Source organism: Petromyzon marinus, chromosome 38 (assembly GCF_048934315.1).
Source record: "Petromyzon marinus isolate PM22_M1 ecotype Great Lakes invasive population chromosome 38, UKy_Petmar_22M1.pri1.0, whole genome shotgun sequence".
Lineage (NCBI taxonomy): Eukaryota > Metazoa > Chordata > Hyperoartia > Petromyzontiformes > Petromyzontidae > Petromyzon > Petromyzon marinus.
Window position 1 is genome coordinate 5,624,485 of NC_133704.1, and position 19,435 is coordinate 5,643,919.

The 19,435-nt window shown below is 51.3% G+C and overlaps 1 protein-coding gene across 13 annotated transcripts in view; it reads right to left on the reverse strand.

Moving 5' to 3' along the window:
- Positions 1–405: 405 nt before the first annotated feature.
- LOC116950050 (uncharacterized) overlaps positions 406–19,435 on the reverse strand; it is a 75,916-nt gene continuing 56,886 nt past the window's right edge. For 2 of the 13 annotated variants that reach the window (XM_076072591.1, XM_032967441.2), the window contains 8 exons: positions 19,129–19,184; positions 15,639–15,662; positions 13,482–13,502; positions 11,333–11,450; positions 8,654–8,816; positions 5,144–5,217; positions 3,026–3,156; positions 406–1,567 (listed from right to left, as the gene is read on the reverse strand). In XM_076072591.1, the coding sequence (XP_075928706.1) occupies positions 1,345–1,567; positions 3,026–3,156; positions 5,144–5,217; positions 8,654–8,816; positions 11,333–11,450; positions 13,482–13,502; positions 15,639–15,662; positions 19,129–19,184 (810 nt within the window). In that variant the 3' untranslated portion in view covers positions 406–1,344. The other 11 variants (XM_076072592.1, XM_076072589.1, XM_032967442.2 and 8 more) reach the window with 10 other exon arrangements.

A 19,435-nucleotide genomic window follows, 5' to 3' on the forward strand; every position in this document is an offset into this window, starting at 1 on the left:
AATGAAAACAAAAGTGCCGCAGGTGGTCATCCGTGCGCTTGTGCGAGCAGGAAAACGCGCGCAAAACGGTCGCGTGCAGGCGCATCGAACGGCTGCAGAGGGAACCACCGACGCACAAAGACACACGAGACTCCCCGCCCTCCTCCTCCCCTTTCGTGCCGAGTCCCGTCGCGCGTGCGTGTGCACAGGGGGAGGCGTCCCACCTCCGTCCCACCTCCCCCAGTGTCGCACAACGCGAGGAAGGTGGCGCCGAGCGTGCTTAGACCGGCGCGCGTGACAACGAACGCCGCAAATGCATATATACAGTGACCCCGACAAAACGAAACATTATTTGGCGATACTGCTTTGGCAGTGGTGCACAAGGGGCAATTGAACAAACAACGAACAGATCAACGCATTCGTCAATAACGTTGCCTTCAAAAAGGACATTGAAATATTTAAAACCGGACGAATTTTCGACAATGGTTACACAAATTATGTTGCGTGCTATGAAGAAGGGCCGTTGCCTGAAACGTCGCCTTAATATATTCATTTCCTTTTTATGGCAGTAACCCCTGCAAGGTCATGACACGTGTTCGGATAACCGTCACCGGCAAATTGTCACCAGCAACTATCGCTTTGCCGTCATCTAGTTGCCAAAATGCGGAGCTCTGTGCATCAGTCACTGCTCATCGAACGCCACACAGCGCTCGACAACCTCTGTCCGGATGAGCTGAACTCTTCTCAATCTACGCCACTCTGGCATAACGACGGCGCTCATAGTTTAATGCATTGCCGGTGGCAATCGTAGGTGGCGGTTGCCCTGAAGTTGCCACGGTGACCTATGAGCATAAAACCCACCCTCCTTTCATCTCCCCCCACACCTCCCTAGCCAGGGAGGAGAGGGAGGAGGGGCGGGGGTATTGAGAATTCGTGGTGGTCAGAGTGGTGGTGGTGGTGGTGGTGGTGAGTAGAGGTGAGAATTGAGTTGGTGGTTGAGAGCGACGGTGGTGAGTTTGGAAACTGAGAGACGATTGTGGTTGTGGGGGGAGGGAGGAGGGGATGAAGCAGGGAAGGAGTGGAGGGGAGGGAGTAAGAGGTGGTGGGCGGGGGAAGTTTGGGGTAGGGCAGCACACGGAGGAGGCCGGAGGGAAGGGAAGGGCAGGAGAGGGCGGGAAAGGGTAACGAGCGGATGGACTGAAAAAGCAATTAACGAAGCGATGAGGTCGTCCGTTCGGAGAGAAGACACGCGTTTGTTGGTTCGCCATGAAAAGTGGGAGGCGGATGGGGTCGGTGGCCACGGTGAGAGCGGTACGAGAGAGCGGGGGAATGGGGTCAAGCTGGGCAAGGCGTACTCGGCCGTCTCTAGAATGTCTCGTCGTCGTTGCATTGCTCGGCGGTGTGGCCAAACGACTCGCAAATGCCGCAGTAGGGCCGCTTGGCGTGCCGCTCGCCGTGGTGGGCCGAGTGGGGCGGCTCTTCCTCGGGCTGGGCCTGCGTGGGGCAGTCCTCCGTGTCGTGCAGGTCGAAGCAGTCGCAGATGTCGCAGAAGAGACGCGGCGCCACCTGGCGGCGGCCCTCCTCCGGCCTGCCGGGGGGGAAGGGGTCACGGCAGAGATGGGGTTAGGTGGGGGGGGGGGCGGTGGGTTAAATGCATTTATCGATTCCCGCGGGTTGCCGAGCGCGGGATTAAAAGGGCCGTGTGATGTAAAGAGGTTGGCGATGGAGAGAGAGGGAGGAGGGGGGTGGTCGAGAGAAAGAGAGCGTGCCGACGATAGCGTAAGGAGATAAGTAATGGGTTTCTTGCATTGAGCAAGGTTAGAGGGGGATTGGGATGAATTCCAATGCCCGCTGCAGAAAGCAGCGGGCATTGGCAAAGCAGGCGAGACCTAATGCGCTGAACCACCGTGAGCACGCGAAACTTGTAGGCGAGCCGGGAACACCGATAACGGATGGGAGTCACGATGATGGCAGCGGTGATGATACCAGCGCCTGATCAGAGCTACCACGGTGTCTCCCCGAGTCGGGCAATGGTTACAAAAGCTTGGGAAAAAAGATGACGCCAGAGTTTCCCCAAGCAAGCGACGAGAGAGCACGCGTGACAGGGCAGCAGATGAACGGTGCCGGGAGAGATGGAGAAATGTTGTTTCCCCGCAATTTGGGGCTTTGACGGCAGTAGAGGTTAGAGGACACGGTGGTGGTGGTGGTGGTAAGACCAGGGGAAGTATATGCGGCGAATTACTTCAATGAAAGGAGGAGAGACCTGGAGATCCAGTTGAAGATCAAAAGCAGTTCTCCCGAGATGGAAAAATTCGGGTAATGCGATAGAGATGTAGACAAAGCACCACTGTTAAACCGGTAATAGCGGGCAAGTCCGGGGAGTAAACACAAATAATTACATCTGGGCGCGCCGTCACCGACGCAGCCCTGTTATTACGTCGTCCCCTGTTACACAGCCAACACTGACGAACCTCGCCTTTCGCTCAGCGGGGGCTAAAACACAAATGTTTCCCTTGTAAATCCAAAGGGGAGGCGGGGAGGGAGGGAGGGAGGGAGGCAGGGAGGGAGGCAGGGAGGGAGGGAGGGAGGGAGGGAGGGAGGGAGGGAGGGAGGGAGGGAGGGAGGGAGGGAGGGAGGGAGGGAGGGAGGGAGGGAGGGAGGGAGGGAGGGAGGGAGGGAGGGAGGGAGGGAGGGAGGGAGGGCCACAATAACGCAAGCCGTCAGAATTAGCGTTCTCACGAAGCTCTCCGGAGGATTGCTGCATTGCATGCTTTTCTACTGTCACAACAGTAGAACGCCCGCACGCTTGCTGGCATTCAGCACCGCCGCCGCCACCGCACAGGCGCGCCGAAGCAACACGCGTGCGCTGCACGGACGGACGGACGGACGGACGGACGGAGGGACCGACGGACGGTCGAACGGTCGGATGGATTGACAGACAGACAACAGACAGACGGACAGCCGAACGGACGGGGCTTGCGAGCGAACGGGAATAGTGGGAAAAGCGGTGCCTGCGTCGGGCGGGGCGAGGCGGACGTCTCCTTACTCTTCAGCGCTGTCCCCCTGACCGGCGGCGCCATTCCCATTCACGGCTGCCTGGGCCAACCTCTCCAGCTGCGACTGGAGGTCCTCGTTCTTCCTCTGCAGCTCCACGATCACCGAGTTGAGGAAATCCACCTTGCGCGCACGCGGGGATGAACATAGAGCGACGGTGCGCCGAACACAGCGGCGGCGTCATTAGCACGCACGTGGTGATGCGTTCATGAGACACTCCTGCTGATTATTCTGTTGGGACTACATTTTTTTCAGGAGGGCCCTGCCCCGGTTTTTTCGCAGGAGTGGGGCGACGGTTGCGATGTACAATAACCCAAAAGACGAGCAAACGTGCGGATATTTTTTTTTCTTCCAAATTGGCAAAATGTGGACCGTGACGGGGGGGTCGCATACGGTGGGCCCACTATAGCTCCACTCTGCACTCAATTACTCAGTAAGTGCCGTGTGACCGCTATAGATGTGCCCTCTCTCAATTAACTGCTTTCACGGGTGCACTCGGCTCATCGATAATGACCCTCATGGCTACCCACTTGGGTCCCCCCCCACCCCCGACTTCAAAGAATCATTCCCATGTGGCTGCTTCGTTCATCGCTCTCCTTTTGTACCTAAAATGCGACTAAATTTAGATGATTGCCCATTTACATTTTCTTAATGTCCAGATTACCACGGACATTATCGTATGCTCTGGGTTATAAGGCACGGTTTTCCCCCTTTGTGCATCTGCCAGTCATCTCAGTCGGTGACCCTGTGGGCTACACCTGGGTCTGTCCCTGCTGCCAGAGAGCCTTTGACACTTTGCGTGGCATGATAAAAAATGCACATAGCCTGGCTCAAGCACTGTGGTGATGTCACCGCCATTTAGTGGCGAATGGCGGTTGTTGTTGTTGTTGTTGTTGTCTGGTGTGTGCAGGGAGCAGTGGCGCTGTGGTTAGTGCGCTTGTGCTACGAATCGATTTACGCTCACGGCCATTGATCATCTGAACCAGTCCTGGACCTTCCCTAGGTCGACTCAAACTCAAATGAGGATCTGGTGTGGTGTGTAATCACCACTGGGGAGACGAAAGCAGACGGACGTGGTGCTGGCCACCCATCCCCTCGTGTGCTAAGCTGGCCTTCAAAAAGTGCTTGCTAACAGCACTTTCCCCACCGGTGTGTTAAGGCTATGAGGAGGATCTTTGTCTTTGTGTGAGCGACCACATACATTTAACTATTATTAGCATCGGGTACTAATAAAGTTCGGGGTGCGTCTTACTTTCCAGAGCATCTTATAATCCGAAGAAAACGGAATATTTGTTGTATTAGAAAGAATACATTTATATTATTGGTTCTTTCGGTAAAGTCACGTAGAAGGGAAATAATAAAATAATAAAAATAATGTGTTGGAATCGAAACGTCGTGAGAATTGTATTGTTCTATTTTCATTATTTTATTATTTCCATTCTACGTGACTTGACCGAAAGAACCAAGCTTTAAATCGGGAAAAAAAAAACATTTATATATTATGATTATTATTTTTTCCGTATACAAATATATAATCTTAATGGATTTCAGTTTTTCTGGCCGCGATTCAACGGCAGTTGGTGCTGACTACTGGAGGCCGGGAGAGGGAGGTGGGGGGGTTACCGCACGCACACGCACGCAGCACCAACCATTTGCTGGGCGAGCCAAGGAGCCACGGAGGATGTGGTGGTGAAGGAGGAGGAGAAGGAGGAGGTGGAGACAGTGAAAGTGCAGCCAGGAGATAATTGTGCATCAGGGTTCGAACGGGTGACGGTGTTTGTGGGTTTGGTGGTGGTGGTGGGGAGGGGGGGGTGTAGTGGAGAGAGAGGGTGGGGGTGCAGAAGGGGAAGCAACAAAAGGAATACAGAAACAAAGAATGAGAAAATAAATCACGGGGAAACCAAGTGGAAACAAGAGCCAGAAGGTGAGACTACATTGAAAACTAATCGCACGACCTGAGATAACGAACGCTCGTGCTCCCAAAAAAAAAAGGCACCGCGCGGGCAAGGAGACAAATTAAAGCGGCGTTCGCCGCCGCCGCGGTGCGTTGCGTGTTTGTGTGTTTGTGTGTTTGTGTGTTTGCGTGTTTGTCGACCGCCACCGCGTGTACCTGGCTGCTGATGTCGTCGTCGTCCTCCTCGTCGTCCGCGTCTTGCCGAGCCGCCTTGGTGGCTGCGGCGTCTGCTGCGGAGGGAAGAGGCGGCATCGGTCTTTGGGTCGCATTCACTCAATTGTCAGTTTCGCGTCAAACAGAGCCTGCGTGGCGAGTAACAGGCGCACAAATGCGACTTCAAATGTACGCACGTATGTTGTACGCACGTTGAACTTCTTTCGCGTCTTACGTAGCCAGCCGTGATTATCCGAGGTGCGCTGGTCCATTAACTGGACTGTGAGACATTGACTGACTGTGACATCAACAGACCGCCAAATAATGGGTCATCTCTACTTCTTTGTAAGTCAGGCCTGGCCACCTTTAATATGATAATTATTTGAAACATCATAAAGGTTAATTTGAATGGTCTTCAATGGACTCCCAAATCAAATGGCAACTCCTGCTATGGTAATCCTTCCAATCGGCCTTATTTAAAATATCTGCAAAAGCATGGGGTCCACACAATACCTTCCAAACAATCGATTAACGTGATGAAAGGCAATACAACAAAGGCAATTTTAGGACAACGGTCGATTGAAATTGTCACCGGTAGTGCAGCTGCCACACCATTTGCAATTGTACATATTGTTGGAAAAAACTCTGGATAAATCTGATCGACGCACTCAGGAGTGGGAAATTGGGATGGCAACTTCCAATCAGATCGCAGACACAGGTCACATGACTGCACGGGGGTTGTGTATTGTTTAGACTAATACATGCTTAACAAATACATTTTCAAGGAAGTCTGTTTTTATTGGTTAGTCGGAACTCTAATCACTCTATGCCCCTGCCATGGCACGGTGCTCACAGTAAGCCCTACATTATTAGTCACGGCTCAGATCAGCTCAGGCGTGCCTCTGGCTCACACAAGCCGGCTCAAAGAAAACGCTTAACCCATTCCCGTTCCGGTGACGTACGTGTACGATAACAAAAAACAAAACCGGAAGGAATAATAAAACAACATTATTGGTACCGAGGCTCACACGACGCCATACGGGAGGTGCGCGTGGCACAGCTTGGCGCCGGCTATCGGAGAGTGCGGTCGTGTTGTTAGGGCCTCTCTGCCGGGTGAGTACTGTGTCTTTAAAAACAACGGCGCTACGCCTCTGCTCGTTCCGAGATTCGGCGGTGAATGGAGGTCGCGGGTTCGATCCAGACCCTGATGCCTGTATACTTAGAGTTTGCAAATCTCTCTCCCCGTGGACACGTGGGACTTTCTCCGGGTCCTCTGCTTTTTCCCTCCACATTTAAAACCATGCGTATGGATTATTTTGATTATTTGGATGCTATAAATTTCCACGTAAGTCACTTCGTTGAGCGATCATTTTTTTTTGGCAAGGTCGCTTCTGAAAAAGAAGCTAACAAGCTCAGTAGGCTTTATCTGGTAAAATAAAAATAGCTTAGCTTATTCGTATTTTTTTGTGCTTTGCTTACCTTCCTTATTCTTTGCACTCCTATCGGTTTTTTTGCATTGTTTGCAAAAATAGAGCTTAATAGTCCATCGGATTCCTCCTCCAGTCTCAATAAAGATTCTTAATTCTAATGAGTGGCAACAATAATTGCCCCGAACGTGTCACGGCCTTTGCACATTTGCACCGCAACTATTGTAACCGCAAAGCAAAGATGCGAGCGTGAAGCGCACGTGTGAAATTCAAAAACTGTTCCCACAGCGCTCCCGAGTGAAGCACTACATTTATCACAATTACGATGATGTATTATTTATCTTGTGCCTCGCACCTGCGCACCTAGACGTGTTTTGACATTGAAAATTTACGCACGGGTAACGCAAAAATAGAAATTCGCACCACAGTAGGCATCGACAATATAGAAATGGTAAATCAAAAGATAATCAACTCAAACTAAAACTATACTTGTTTTTTTAGCAGGTAAGACCCAGTGAGCTATATAGCTCTTTTTCAGGAGCGACCCGGCCACAAATGGATAACTCAACGAAGTGGCTTATCAAGTGGAGATTTATATCAGCCAAATACTCTAAACCCATGTTGTAAAAAAAAATCCACGCGCCCACGGGGAGAGAGGACATGCAAACGCTGAATCATGCAGGCTCCAGGATCGGGATCGAACCCATGACCTCCTGCATACCAGGCTAGGGAGTTAACATCTCACCACTGTGGCGCCCCAAGATATCGCCGGCCCGAGCAATCAAAGGAGAGTCTGATAAAATAGGTATTGAAATGAATTGTGAATATTTAAATAAAATTAATTAGTAAAAAAAAAAAATCCCCAACGTTATCCCGATTGTGCTATCGTCCTCGCGTCATCACGTGATGCAGAATCCGTTCAGAAATCTCACACAGCCGTGCAGCCATTCGTGTTAGAGAGTGGGCGGCGGAAGTGGATATCGCACCACTACCGCCAAGATCCTTTCAAATAACCTCATGACCACACACGGTCGAAGGTAGCGCGTCCCCACCCACTCTGCCATACGAGAGCAACGTTTGTCGCGAGACAGCCAATCCAACAATCAGTTCATGGCGCTAAAACGTATCCTGATTGAGCGCAGAGCTACATTTTACGCGATGGCTTTTTAATTCAGGCATTGGTGACCTGGCCGAGGGACATCAAATGGTTGCACTCGAGAATCCGGTTTAACGACGAGCGGCCGGGACCCGGATTTGAACCCAGAATCTCAGAGTGACGTCTGCTTGGCGCTCCGACCTGTGAGCCGGCGGGCAGCCTCATCAACGCTCATTGAATTTTGGCACCGCTTAGGCAGAACTGAAATTCTCGCGTGGGTGCATGTGCGATAAGATAATTAGTCACATTTTAACTTCATTCGGCATCGACAACGCACGACGGCAAACCGGCAGCACCTGCTGTCCATGCTGCTGCTGCTGGCCTGCCACTGATGCATGTTTGCTGTTGCTGATGCTGCACGGGCCACCCGTTCTACAGCGAGCGGTCAGTATCTGTGAGCGTCACACCTGCAGGGTGCCTGGTATGCAGGAGTGCGGTGGGTTTGATCCCGACCCTGACGCGTGTATATTTGGAGGTTTTTTTTTCCCTCCACATTCAGAAACATGCGTTTAAGAGCATTTGGCTGCTACAATAAATTTCTATGTGATAAGCCACTTCGTTGAGCTATCATTTGTTGCCAGATCAATTCTGAAAAAAAATGCTCATTGCTCAGTAGGCTTTACCTGATAAATAAAATAGTTTAGTTTCAGTACTCAAAAGAACCGTTTACGATCGTGTTAAGTTCCCACTCCTAATTCGCGGTTTAACCTTTGCGGTCGACAGAGGAGGGCGAATTAAGCGGCGGAGCGGTGACGATGAAGTCCCACGCTCAAAAGTCAGACCCACATGTACGTATGTTGAACTTCTTTGGCACCATACGTAGCCAACCGTGCTATTCGGAGGCATGAAAGTCGATACGTGAATTCTAACCAAGGCTGCGGAAACCCTCAAATTCAATACCGCTACTCGTCCGTGCGTGCGCTTCCTCACTGGAGGCGGCGATGGGCTGAGTGTCGAGCTTCCTCTTGGTCTCGCCGAGCGCCGACTCCAGGCTCCGCACCTTCTGCTCCAGTCTGGCTTTCTCCGTCTCCAGGGCCTGCACCGTGCTCTGTAGGTCCCGCGCCGCGTTGCCCGCACCGCGCAGGGCTGACAGCTGCACGCACACACAAAGGGGTACAAAGTCCAGAAACGTGCCGTGATGGGTGTCCGTCCAGTGCGTGCCGCGCTGCACTGGCTTCCGGTTGCTGAACGAATACATGATGAGGTTCGCACTCATTGCTCACGAAGTGCCTGCCACTAAATGGAACAACAATACCGCTGCTTATCTCGTCAAGGAGCGCAAATCATCATTCGAACTCCGGTCATCCTTGTAGCGGCTTATGGCTTAGCCATCGAACAAAGACGGTGACTGCATTGTGCGCTTTCAGATGTGCTTCTGTGGCCATCTGGAACGCTCTTCCTTCAAAAATTAGGAAGCCACCGGAACTGTGCACGTTTAAATCTAGATTGAAAACTCATTTTTTTAGAACAGGTTTTTGCATTTCTTTTGTTTTCTATCCCCTGGCACCTCCGATTAGCACGGTTGGCTATGTACAGTGCGAAAGAAGTTCAACATAGATATATACATACACACGCACGTGATTCCGGAACATTCTAGAACGCTTTCCAACACGCGTTTGTGCTCGCGGGTATTTTTTTTTACAAAAAAGTCTATGTATAGTATAGAAAATGGGTGTTACCTGCTTTAACACATCAGAAATTAAGACAAATAATCGTTTTTTTGTGCAGTCGTTGGGTTAACAGGCTGAGCAAGATCAGCTTGATAAACCTGAGAAGCCAGTTCAATCACAGGCTGGTGAAATCTGAATTTTAAACGCAGGGTCTCAGTGTTACCAGCTAAAGTGCAGACATGGCGATTATGCACCCCTTGAGCCGCCTGGCAACCTTAAAAATAATAAAAATGATAAAGCAATTCACAACGGGCGCAATATATCACGGGGCATAAATGACCGCGACCCTGAGGAGTGGACACTGGACAGTCGATGAGGCCGAGTCAGCGGGCCCCAACGGGGAATTGAACTCGCAACCTTCCTCCTGCGAGCCGCTCGCCGTCCCCCTCGGATCCATGCGGAACCGCACGGTTCCATCGGATACAAGCAAGCTGAACTGCAATGTCTCATGCATGCAGAGACCATGTGGCTAACTACACGAGCTTCCTTTTGATGCAGGGCCTCTGATTTCCAGGCTTGGGCCAAATAGTTCCTTGGTTAAATGCCTCAAGCCACGCGCAAAGACAAAGATCCCCGTATAGCCTTTCGACAGACTCTTGGGGAAAGTGCTGTTAGCGAGCAGCACCTACGAAGGCCGGCACGCCACACGACGGGGTGGGTGACCAGGACCACGCACCCGGCCGCCTTTGCTTCCCCGGCGCCGATGTGCATACAGCACACCAGGTACTGACTTAAGGCTGAGTCACCCTAGGAGAGGCGCATGAACGGTTCAGATAATCATCACCGATGTTGGCCGTGGCCGAAAATCGAACTCGGGTCGCCGGACTCGCAGTTCGGCACGGTGAACCACCGTAACTACTGCTCGGCGGGAAGCCATCCACATGCACGCACGCACAGCGCTGGCAACGTTGACCGAGAGATACTAGAACAGATTGAGGCAGAGCGAACAACTTAGAGGCAGCCACATTAAAGCATTTTGGCAAATCCCACTCGGTTTCACTGGTAATGCGTTTTAGTGGCAGTATCCAGACAGTGATTTATACCGGGGATATTAAGTCGTACCCGCCGGGGCAATTTTAAACAAAAGGAAGCAACGGTAAGGCGTGCGAAGATTCACCCCACCTCCCCCACCCTCCCACGGAGTGATTCGATATGAAGTTACGATTCAGGGTTGTGACTCGATTCAAGAATCCATTCTCTTTGGTCAAATCATCTCTTGGTGTCGTTTCTTGAGTTTTATTTCTTCATCCCGTCTTGATAGCACGATGACCAAAACAAACAAATCAGTGCGGTCAAGTTCTTGTCAGATCTTGGTAGGATTTGAGCCTGGTCAGTACTTTGCATGGGAGAGACTGCCTGGGAGTACCACGTGTTGTAGGTTGGAGCTACAAGGTGGTCAGGAGATAGCATTAGAGTAATTGATTCTTAAACCTATCCGTGCGGAGGCTTGAATGTTACAACCTCGTATGGCGAGTTAGGTCTTCTGTGGGTACTCCTGTGTAAAGCTCCTGAAAAGGTGTCCTTGAGACTGGCACCACTTTTCCACTAGCACACCCGAGCCAAGCTGGCACGGCGCCCTCGCGGTACAATGGGAGGTTTTTCTCCACTGGCTGTCTGCCGTGTCCGAGCCAGAGCCAGAGCCAAACCGTGCTCCACTGGCCTCGCAAGAAGACATCCGGAATCTGGATCCCAGCAAAGTGGAGCCAGGGGTGGGGCTAACGACACGTACGCCGCGAGTGACGTCGGCGCCTCTCGGCTTCTGCGGTCGGCAAAACGCAACCCCCCGGGGTCACCCCTTGAGCCGCGTCGGACTTGCCTCGGCTACGGCTCGGATGTGCAGTGGAAAAAGGCAGGTGTCGGCTAAGGCTTTTTTGCTGGGTAAACAAATGTCGTCCGCGATACGACGGACTCCGGAAGCGGGCGGCTGCGCCTCACTCACCTCGGTCTTCAACTTGTCCAGCTCGCGGTCCCTCCCGGAGATCTTGCTCGACGTCAGGTCCAGGGTTTTGCGCAGCGACGAGCGCTCCTCCTCAAACTCGGCCACCAGGGTCGACTCTCTAAGCGAGGGGGCCGGGGAGAGGGGTTGAAGATGAGGAGGAGGAGGGATGAGGAGGGGGGAGGAGGAGCGAGTCACATTTGAGAGCGAGCGTACGTAGGCAGTGGCGGGGGGATGAAGGATGCAAAGGGATGGGACAGAGACAACAGCAAAACCAGAAGCGCGTGAGGACCGCGGGCGGTACACGGATGCAACTGCAGGGGCAATCGTCACTGGAAATAGTTGCCACGGCATTTTTAATTTCCCGAAAACAAGATGTGCGCGGGCATGCATCAAAATGCATTGATGTTCTGTGCTTCCATGCTTCCACGTCCATGCTACCCACACGCTCACAAACCCGCGCTGCAAAGAGGGGTGAGGTATGGTCAAACAACCACCGCAATCCCGCACGGGGTGGGGAGGCCCTCATCCAGCAGTGGATTGCCCAAAAGGGTTGCGTATGTATTACTTGTAAAAAAAATACCAATGGGGAAGTGCTGTTAATATGGAAGGGTTTCCTGTTCAACCGAGGACAACCCATCCCCAACCTGATGACAGCCCTAAAGCTAGTGGTAAATATTCCACATTCCTATGATGGGGGCGAGATATCCATCGGAACATCGCCGTTTTATTCCCACATGGGAGTTCTAGTTTAACTGGCCGAGCCTCCTCTCAACTGTGACTCGATATGTTGCATATTCAAAGCAAAATGGAAATACATTTTGGTCATGTACAGCCCTTTGTAAATCCACTGCTGGCTGAAGACCTCTCCTACGCCGTCTCGATCGTGGGGGAGGGGGGGGGGGATTGTTTTAACTATACTTCACTGCGCTGATCAGCGCAGATTGGTGAAGAGTGACGGGGTTAGGACCGCTCCAGATTATCGCTCGCCACCGCTGTTAGCCACGGCCGGGAATCGAACTCTCTTCACCAAACCTCATACTGGAACGTGCTAGCCAACGAGCCGTCGAGTTCTATATAGAAAGGGCATGGTGTGCCTTAAGAGCAAGCCGGTCCCAACGTTGTGGTCCGTGGACAGCTAGCGAACGCGGAACTGTTGCAGATGCTACGGTGTTTAACATTGTGAAATATATGTTATTGGCACACGGTGGTCCCGTGAAAATGATTTGAGTTGTTGACGGCGGTCTCGCGGGTCTAGAGAGGTTGGGGTAACTCTGCTGCCTCAGGGTATAAAGGTAGGCAAGCCCGAAGGTTAAGAGTAAAACAGGTTTTGAAAAAAAACGTCCCGTAAATTTCACTTCGACTCTTAATTGGGCGAAGCCAGACGCAGAGCGCAAACGTACTTGCAAGCACGCACACGGATGGACGCGAGCACGTGGATAACATCGGCGTGCTATGCAGATCCACAGCCGACAACACGACGTCTGTCGCAGCGACGCGCAATGGCAAATGCATGCACGCAGCCACACACCAGGGATGCAACGATTTGACTTCCAGTGTGGTGGATTTTGACAATCCGCGGGTGGGCGGGGAGCGGGGGAGGGTTACAATTCATGATTCGTGAATCCACCGTTATTCTGCGCGTGTCGCGTTTACAGTAAAAATGAGCAGCGCCTGCAGTTGCTTGCCCACACGAGTGCTGGTGGAAGGGCCCTCTCCAGGAGAGGACGTTTGAGACGAGCCACCTCGTTTTTTTTTTTGCCTACTCTTCCACGCTGGCCAGACACGATTGAAGGAAGGGAACGCTAACCCTTTACCACACCGCGCGTGACGAGCCGATCGACTACAGATGTTGGGCGCAACCCATTTATACCGCTGCAATTTACGGCTGCAACGAAAAAAAACATAACAAATCGGAATCAATTGATTCTCGAGTATTCACACGGGCAGGTGGTTTGGTGCGCGCATCGCGGGCGCCGATGGTCGATCCGAGCCGACGGACCATTAAAACGCTACATCCCTAACGGGTGGGTAGCCCCGACTCGAGCACGTAACGGACACGGGAAAGCCGTCAGTCAGGCATCAGCAAGCCAAGTGAGCAATCAGAAAGCGAGCGAGCGAGAGGCGGCTACCAGGGCAAGCAATACGGTACCTTGGAGCATTGCATGGGAGGCTTTGGGTTGTAAATGAAAGGTTAACGCAGACGCATCAGTGCAAAGTAAAGCCAAAGCGGATCAACAAAAGACCTTGGCGCCACGCAGCGCAAGACTGCATCGCGCCTTATCGAACGCCGCCGATGGGGATTAAGCGCAAACTGATGTCTCGTATCGCCGGCTGAAAGGGGCACTGTATGTGAGCACGCGCAAGCCAGGTCCGTCACGGAGGGGTGGCGGTGGGACAGCTTTCTCGCCCTCAAATGTGAAGCTTCGCAAATATATTCTTAGTTTCATATTTGTACACACACAAGCGCGCGAGAAATTCCAATTGAAATTGAAAGGGTCCGGGGATACACCGGTTGGTCTCTGGAGGTTGTTGCCTTGCCAGATTGAGAGTGCGGGGAGGTGAGGCAGGGATGGTGTAACGGTGGCGGTGGTCTGTTGACAATGGGTTCAAGTTGGATTGGCGCACGGTTTTGAGTTTTTGGTGGAAATCAGAGCAAAATCTCGGGGCTGGATTGTTTACGCTGTCAGCTAGCGCAGTATATGAAATGATTATTGGGCAGGATCGTCTGCTATCCCCCCCCCCCACCACCATCATCTGCCCACTTTGCCCCCCAACTCCGACTCCCCTCAGGGTCTAATGATGCTCCAGAGCAAGGCTGCCGTGTACCCCGCAGGACAAAGCTCTTTGTAATCTTCAAAGCACAACCACAGCGTCGGCGGAATTAATAGTTTGGAAGGAAAGCGTCGGCACGGAAAGCGGCGCGCGGATATTAAATAATACTTATACGTGTGTCTAATGCGGCCGAGATGGCTGAATAGAAGAATGCTAATTCACCGTCAGGAATATTCACCCCCTCCCCCAACTCCCCGCCGCCCCCCCCCAAACCCACTCGCCCCACACCCCCCAGGGCGCCTACTTAAAAATGCGCAACAATTCCTGCTTCATTTGCGCAAGAGAAAGAAGTAATTATCGCGTTTTGGCGTAACGGCTTTGCGCAAGTAGCGGCTCTTGGCTGCTCGAGATCGTCGCCCGACGCGCTCATCTCTCGATTTCCATTTTTTTTCTCTGACGCCCATAAAAAAACCTGCAAATCGGTGCAGTTAAAAAATATATAAACCTTTAGAAAACATTTCGTAAGCAACGCAACAGTTGTTTTATGCACGAATATAAAATTAACAGGAAATACGTCGGCTTTGTTTTTCCATTGCGGTCTTCTTCCATGACATTTCTCCTGTAATATTAACCGTGGGTGTTTATTTAAAAGATGTAAAAAATATATATATATAAATAACCCAGTCCCTACTGCTTTCTGAAAAAGGCCCTCCTACCGATTTCGAATCAGCGTCGAGATGCGGTCGCATTTAACATCCAAATCGTGTTGTACAAAAGGCGGGTCTGAAGTCAAAGTGCCGATATACAGTGTCCTTTTAAAGCCCTTACTATTACCAGCCAACGGCCATGCCCACTCACCGACGACTGCCGCCCCATTGGGCTTGGATCACAATCAGAACCAGAAATATCTTAATAACTCTGATAATAATCAAGAGCTTAAAATCTGTACGCAACATCCGCCAGCGCGGACTAGCATCTCTCTTCAACGTCACGTAACCCCCCTTGCCCATCCACATTTGCACCTTACATTTGTGTTGTTGTTGTTGTTATTAATTACCCAGCGGAATTTTTCGCACCGGCAAAAAACGCGTTTGAAGTTAGCCCCCCCACACCCACCCGCCCCGACTCTTAATTTAATCCGCTGGCAAATCACACGCTGCAGAGGCAGTGAGTCCAGCAACGCGGTGGCGCAGCAGCAGCAGCAGAAGCGTTAACAAACTGCTCGTCAGTTGATATAAAACATAACACGTCAAATATTTATAGTGGTGGCAGGGCGAACAAAAAACAATTAATGTACAGATTTTTTTCTCGCTCTCTCGCTCTCTCTCTCTCTCTCCACACATAAATTTGGTTAAAATCTATCTCTGTCCTGGTTGTGATCAAAGCAGTCGGCGGAGGGATCATCAAACAGGCAGGTCTAATGATTATGCTGAGAGACAGGGGCCGGCGGCGGGGGGGGGGGGTGGGGGCGAGCGTAGGGCAGGGGAAGTTTATGAGAGTGTGTTATAATTGAAGGGAGCCATTAGGAGAGTACAGCTTGGGGTTGACTTTTTTCAGCCTTACCACAGCAAGACACAAAACGCGTACGGAGAGGGGGGGGGGCAAAGAACGGCAAAGAGAGAGACACATACACACACGGAACACATCTTGCATCACGGACACAGACCCCCACAGCTAAATCAGATCACGTGACAACAGCAGCAGCAGACGAGCCCAGATGTTACTCATGGCCGACGAGATGCTGTTTACATCCGGCTGTGTGACCGGTGACCTTCATTGCAGACATTCGATGAGTTTGGTCCGCAATTCGTGTTCATGATTTAGATAATAGTAAAAATAATTTTTAAAAAATCTATTTTTTCTAGCGTCCCATTTTTAGCATCTCGTTTGTATTGTTTCGTCGTCATTATTCAATCGGTTCTTCCATGTGGTTTAGTTTGCTCGATTAGACGAGATGGAACGTGTGTCTGTCATTTGCATGTTATTTGCTCCTCTGACTTGCATCCGATTGTTCAAATTGCTTATATAACTTAATTCGCTGTCTTCCACGGCTCTTTGTTGGACTTAGAATTTTCCCCATTCGGAATATCATTTACAGTGCGTCTCTTGGTTTCCAATTGCATGCCTAATAAATCAAATTCCGCCTTTCTCCAATTGCTCTCACGAATCTTCTTTTATTTGCACACACCATAATTATTTACGTGCCCAATTTGATGCACATACCACTCGCCAGCAAAGAAATATATTTATATCGATGCACCCTTCCATGTCTTAGTATATTAAAACACCAAGGCATCTGCAATTAATTCGTATGAAACACATAGCTGCAATATTTATATTTAATAACTGCTCCTGCAGATGCTATATGTATATTATGAAAATGTTTTTGCTTTGTTGAACCATAGTCTCATACCGTACATTTTGTGCACAGATATATATTTGTGCAGTAAAGTACTTTGTAATGTATCCCAAGTCTCCCTTCCAAGAGACTTATTTTGAATAGGCTCTCACCCACCTGGAATGTGTAATAATAAAAATATATTACAAATAAATTATTCACAAGTTTGTATCGTTCCGCTGCTAGATGAAGTTCTCTCCACGGCACGGTGGTTGTTTGACCGTACTTTACCGCGCAGTTCAACGCCGCTCGCCACTCACGTTGGCCGGGAATGAAACCCAGGCAGCCGGGTTGATGACGTGGTGTGCTAACCACCGCTCCACCCATGTACGTGTTCACATGTTCTGGAGTCTGTTCGTATTGACCCAAGGTTTGTGTCACGCACGTGTCCCCCCCAGTTTCGGGGGGGGGGGAAGCCTGCTTGGAATATGACACAAACAGCGGCAGCAGCAGGACAACGACGGCTATGCCATACTGATGAGGCCTGATAAGCACGAAAACCAGTATACGCCAAATTTTAAGATATTTTCCACCGGTGGCTATTACAGGCTGCGTGCACAATGTATGCAGGAATGGTGATGTTCATCTTGACATGCAAATAATGCTGGGGTTTTATATCGTGATTTTGCAGTCGAAAACAACATTATTATTATGATCATTTTGTTTCCAGCCCGTGCACTTTTTTTGCGGATAATTAGCTTTGCTCGTGGGGAGCGGTAGTGTAGTGTTTAGCGAGCTGCGCTATGAACCCGGTGACCTGGGTTCCGTTCCCGCTTACGGCCACCAATAACCAGTGATGATTATCTGAACCGGTCCTGGGCTTCCCCTCGATCGACTCAGGCTCAAATGCTTCCTTGCTGCAGTGTATAAATATCATCACTGGGAAGACAAAGGTGGCTGGGCGTGGTGCTGGCCACTCACCCCCGTCGTGTGCCGTGCGGCCTTCATAGGTGCTCGCGAACGGCACATGCCCCAACAGCCTTGTTAAAGGCTATACGGGGGATCTTTTGTTGTCATTTATGTATGTGTAGTGACATCAGGGATGTCACTGTATGGTGCCGGCCCGGGAGGGCCGCGGCGTGCGATAAACTTACGTCGCGGACAGCACCGTGTGGGTTGCTGTGTGAGGCCGGCTCTAGCACAACACGACGTGCGATGCACCGTCATCGCGTACACCCCGTGGGTGGGTGTAGCACCAGCACTAGCGGGGCCTGGTGAGCGCTGGGATAGCGCGGGCACCACGGGCTCCTCCCACAAGGGGGAGCGGGAGAGCGTCAGCCCAGAGACGGAGTTGCCCCGAGCCATGGCACTCTGGTTGACCCCGTAGACACGTGATCTGGAGTGTCCACAGAGAAGGCCCCAAGTGGGGGGGCTAGGGGGTGATCACGTGTCCAGGGAGAGCTCTCGAGGGGGATCGAGAGGGAGCTAGAACGCTCGAGAAGGCGGGCGGGGCCGAGGGCGGAGCCGGCCCCGACCCGGGAGGATATAAGGTGGGTCCCTGAGAGGGACCGGGGTCTCTTCGTTCTGCAAGCTGGAAGCTCTACGTCCTACGAGGCATCAACACGTCACCGGGGACCCGACTGAGGGTCCGACCCTTCATAGCTGTAACTCCAATGTATAGTGTAGTTAGCTGGGTGGTCACCACCCTAGGCTGTATCTGGTAAAGGGGCAGTTACTCCTTTGTATATACGTGTTACAATACATGTGTTGCCTCTAAAGAATAACGTCTGCGACTCAGTTGGACTCACTACATATGCGAACTCAAGGTGCAGTGATCAAAGCACTGAAATGGTTATGGAAAGCATTACATTATGCGGGAGTTATTTTTCAAACAGCAAATTACTTCCAAGAACCACGATGCCTTTCTTGGAACAGAATGGAAGCACCAAATTGCAAGCGCCTCTATTAAGGCATATATATTTATATTTGAAAACAGCAAATTTGCAAATAACACTGGAAAAAGCATGCATGGCAGAGAGACGATGTCTCTCGCTCTCTCTGTTGCTGTGTTGAGACAATGCCAGAAACGTTAACTAATATAAATATATTGTCCGTTCCAATTTTTTCCGCGCACAAATTTCACGAAACGGACATAACGTTGTTCCATCGGGATCTCGGGAGAGGTTTTTTTTTTTATATATAGATTCGTAGCAGTTTTGTTGAGAAACACCTTGAGGTTTAAATTTTGATGGGACGCACCACCGCCAACGCGGCACCACCAAAAAAAACACGCGTGTGTGAGGATATCGCGCGGCAACATTTGGCGCACCGCAAACAGCTGGGGGTGCGTACGTGTTGGCAGAATGTGTGCGCGCACGTAAGTGGTTTGATACTGATGTATCGAGGTCAAGCGTAGAATCTCACTTCAAAACTAAAGCTCCTGTACGCAATTAAATATAATCATTGGAAATGAATGCAATTTGCACGCTCTAACGCGGAAAAATGGACTTAATTAATGGTACAAATTATTCCAACCCAAGTCTTTTCATTGCCATTAATTAATAACCATTGCAAATTCTGCCCACACCTCCCCACCCGCACCCCACAACGGCCTTTCATCCCCCACCCCTCCAACCGCCCCCCGCCCCCCCCACTCCCCACACCCAGTCCGTAAAATAAATCGCACCTTCTTTTCATGTCGAGCAGCTGCTGATTGAGAGTCGATTTCTCCTCGTCAAGCTGCTGGGACGACACGAGACCACGGAAAGTTGCGTTAGGCACGAGGAAGCCGACAGCGTGGCGACCGCGCGGTCGACGAGTGGCGACAAGTGGCAACGCGTCCGGACGGCCGCCCTCACCCCCACGGCACGAGAGCCGAAAATCCCAACGGGCGCCAGCGGCGAATCGGCGCCAGCGGTCGAAACCACGGGGGAGAGGAAGCGATTGGTGGCGAGTTGGGGGGGGAGGAAACACGACCGCGGTCCACTCACACA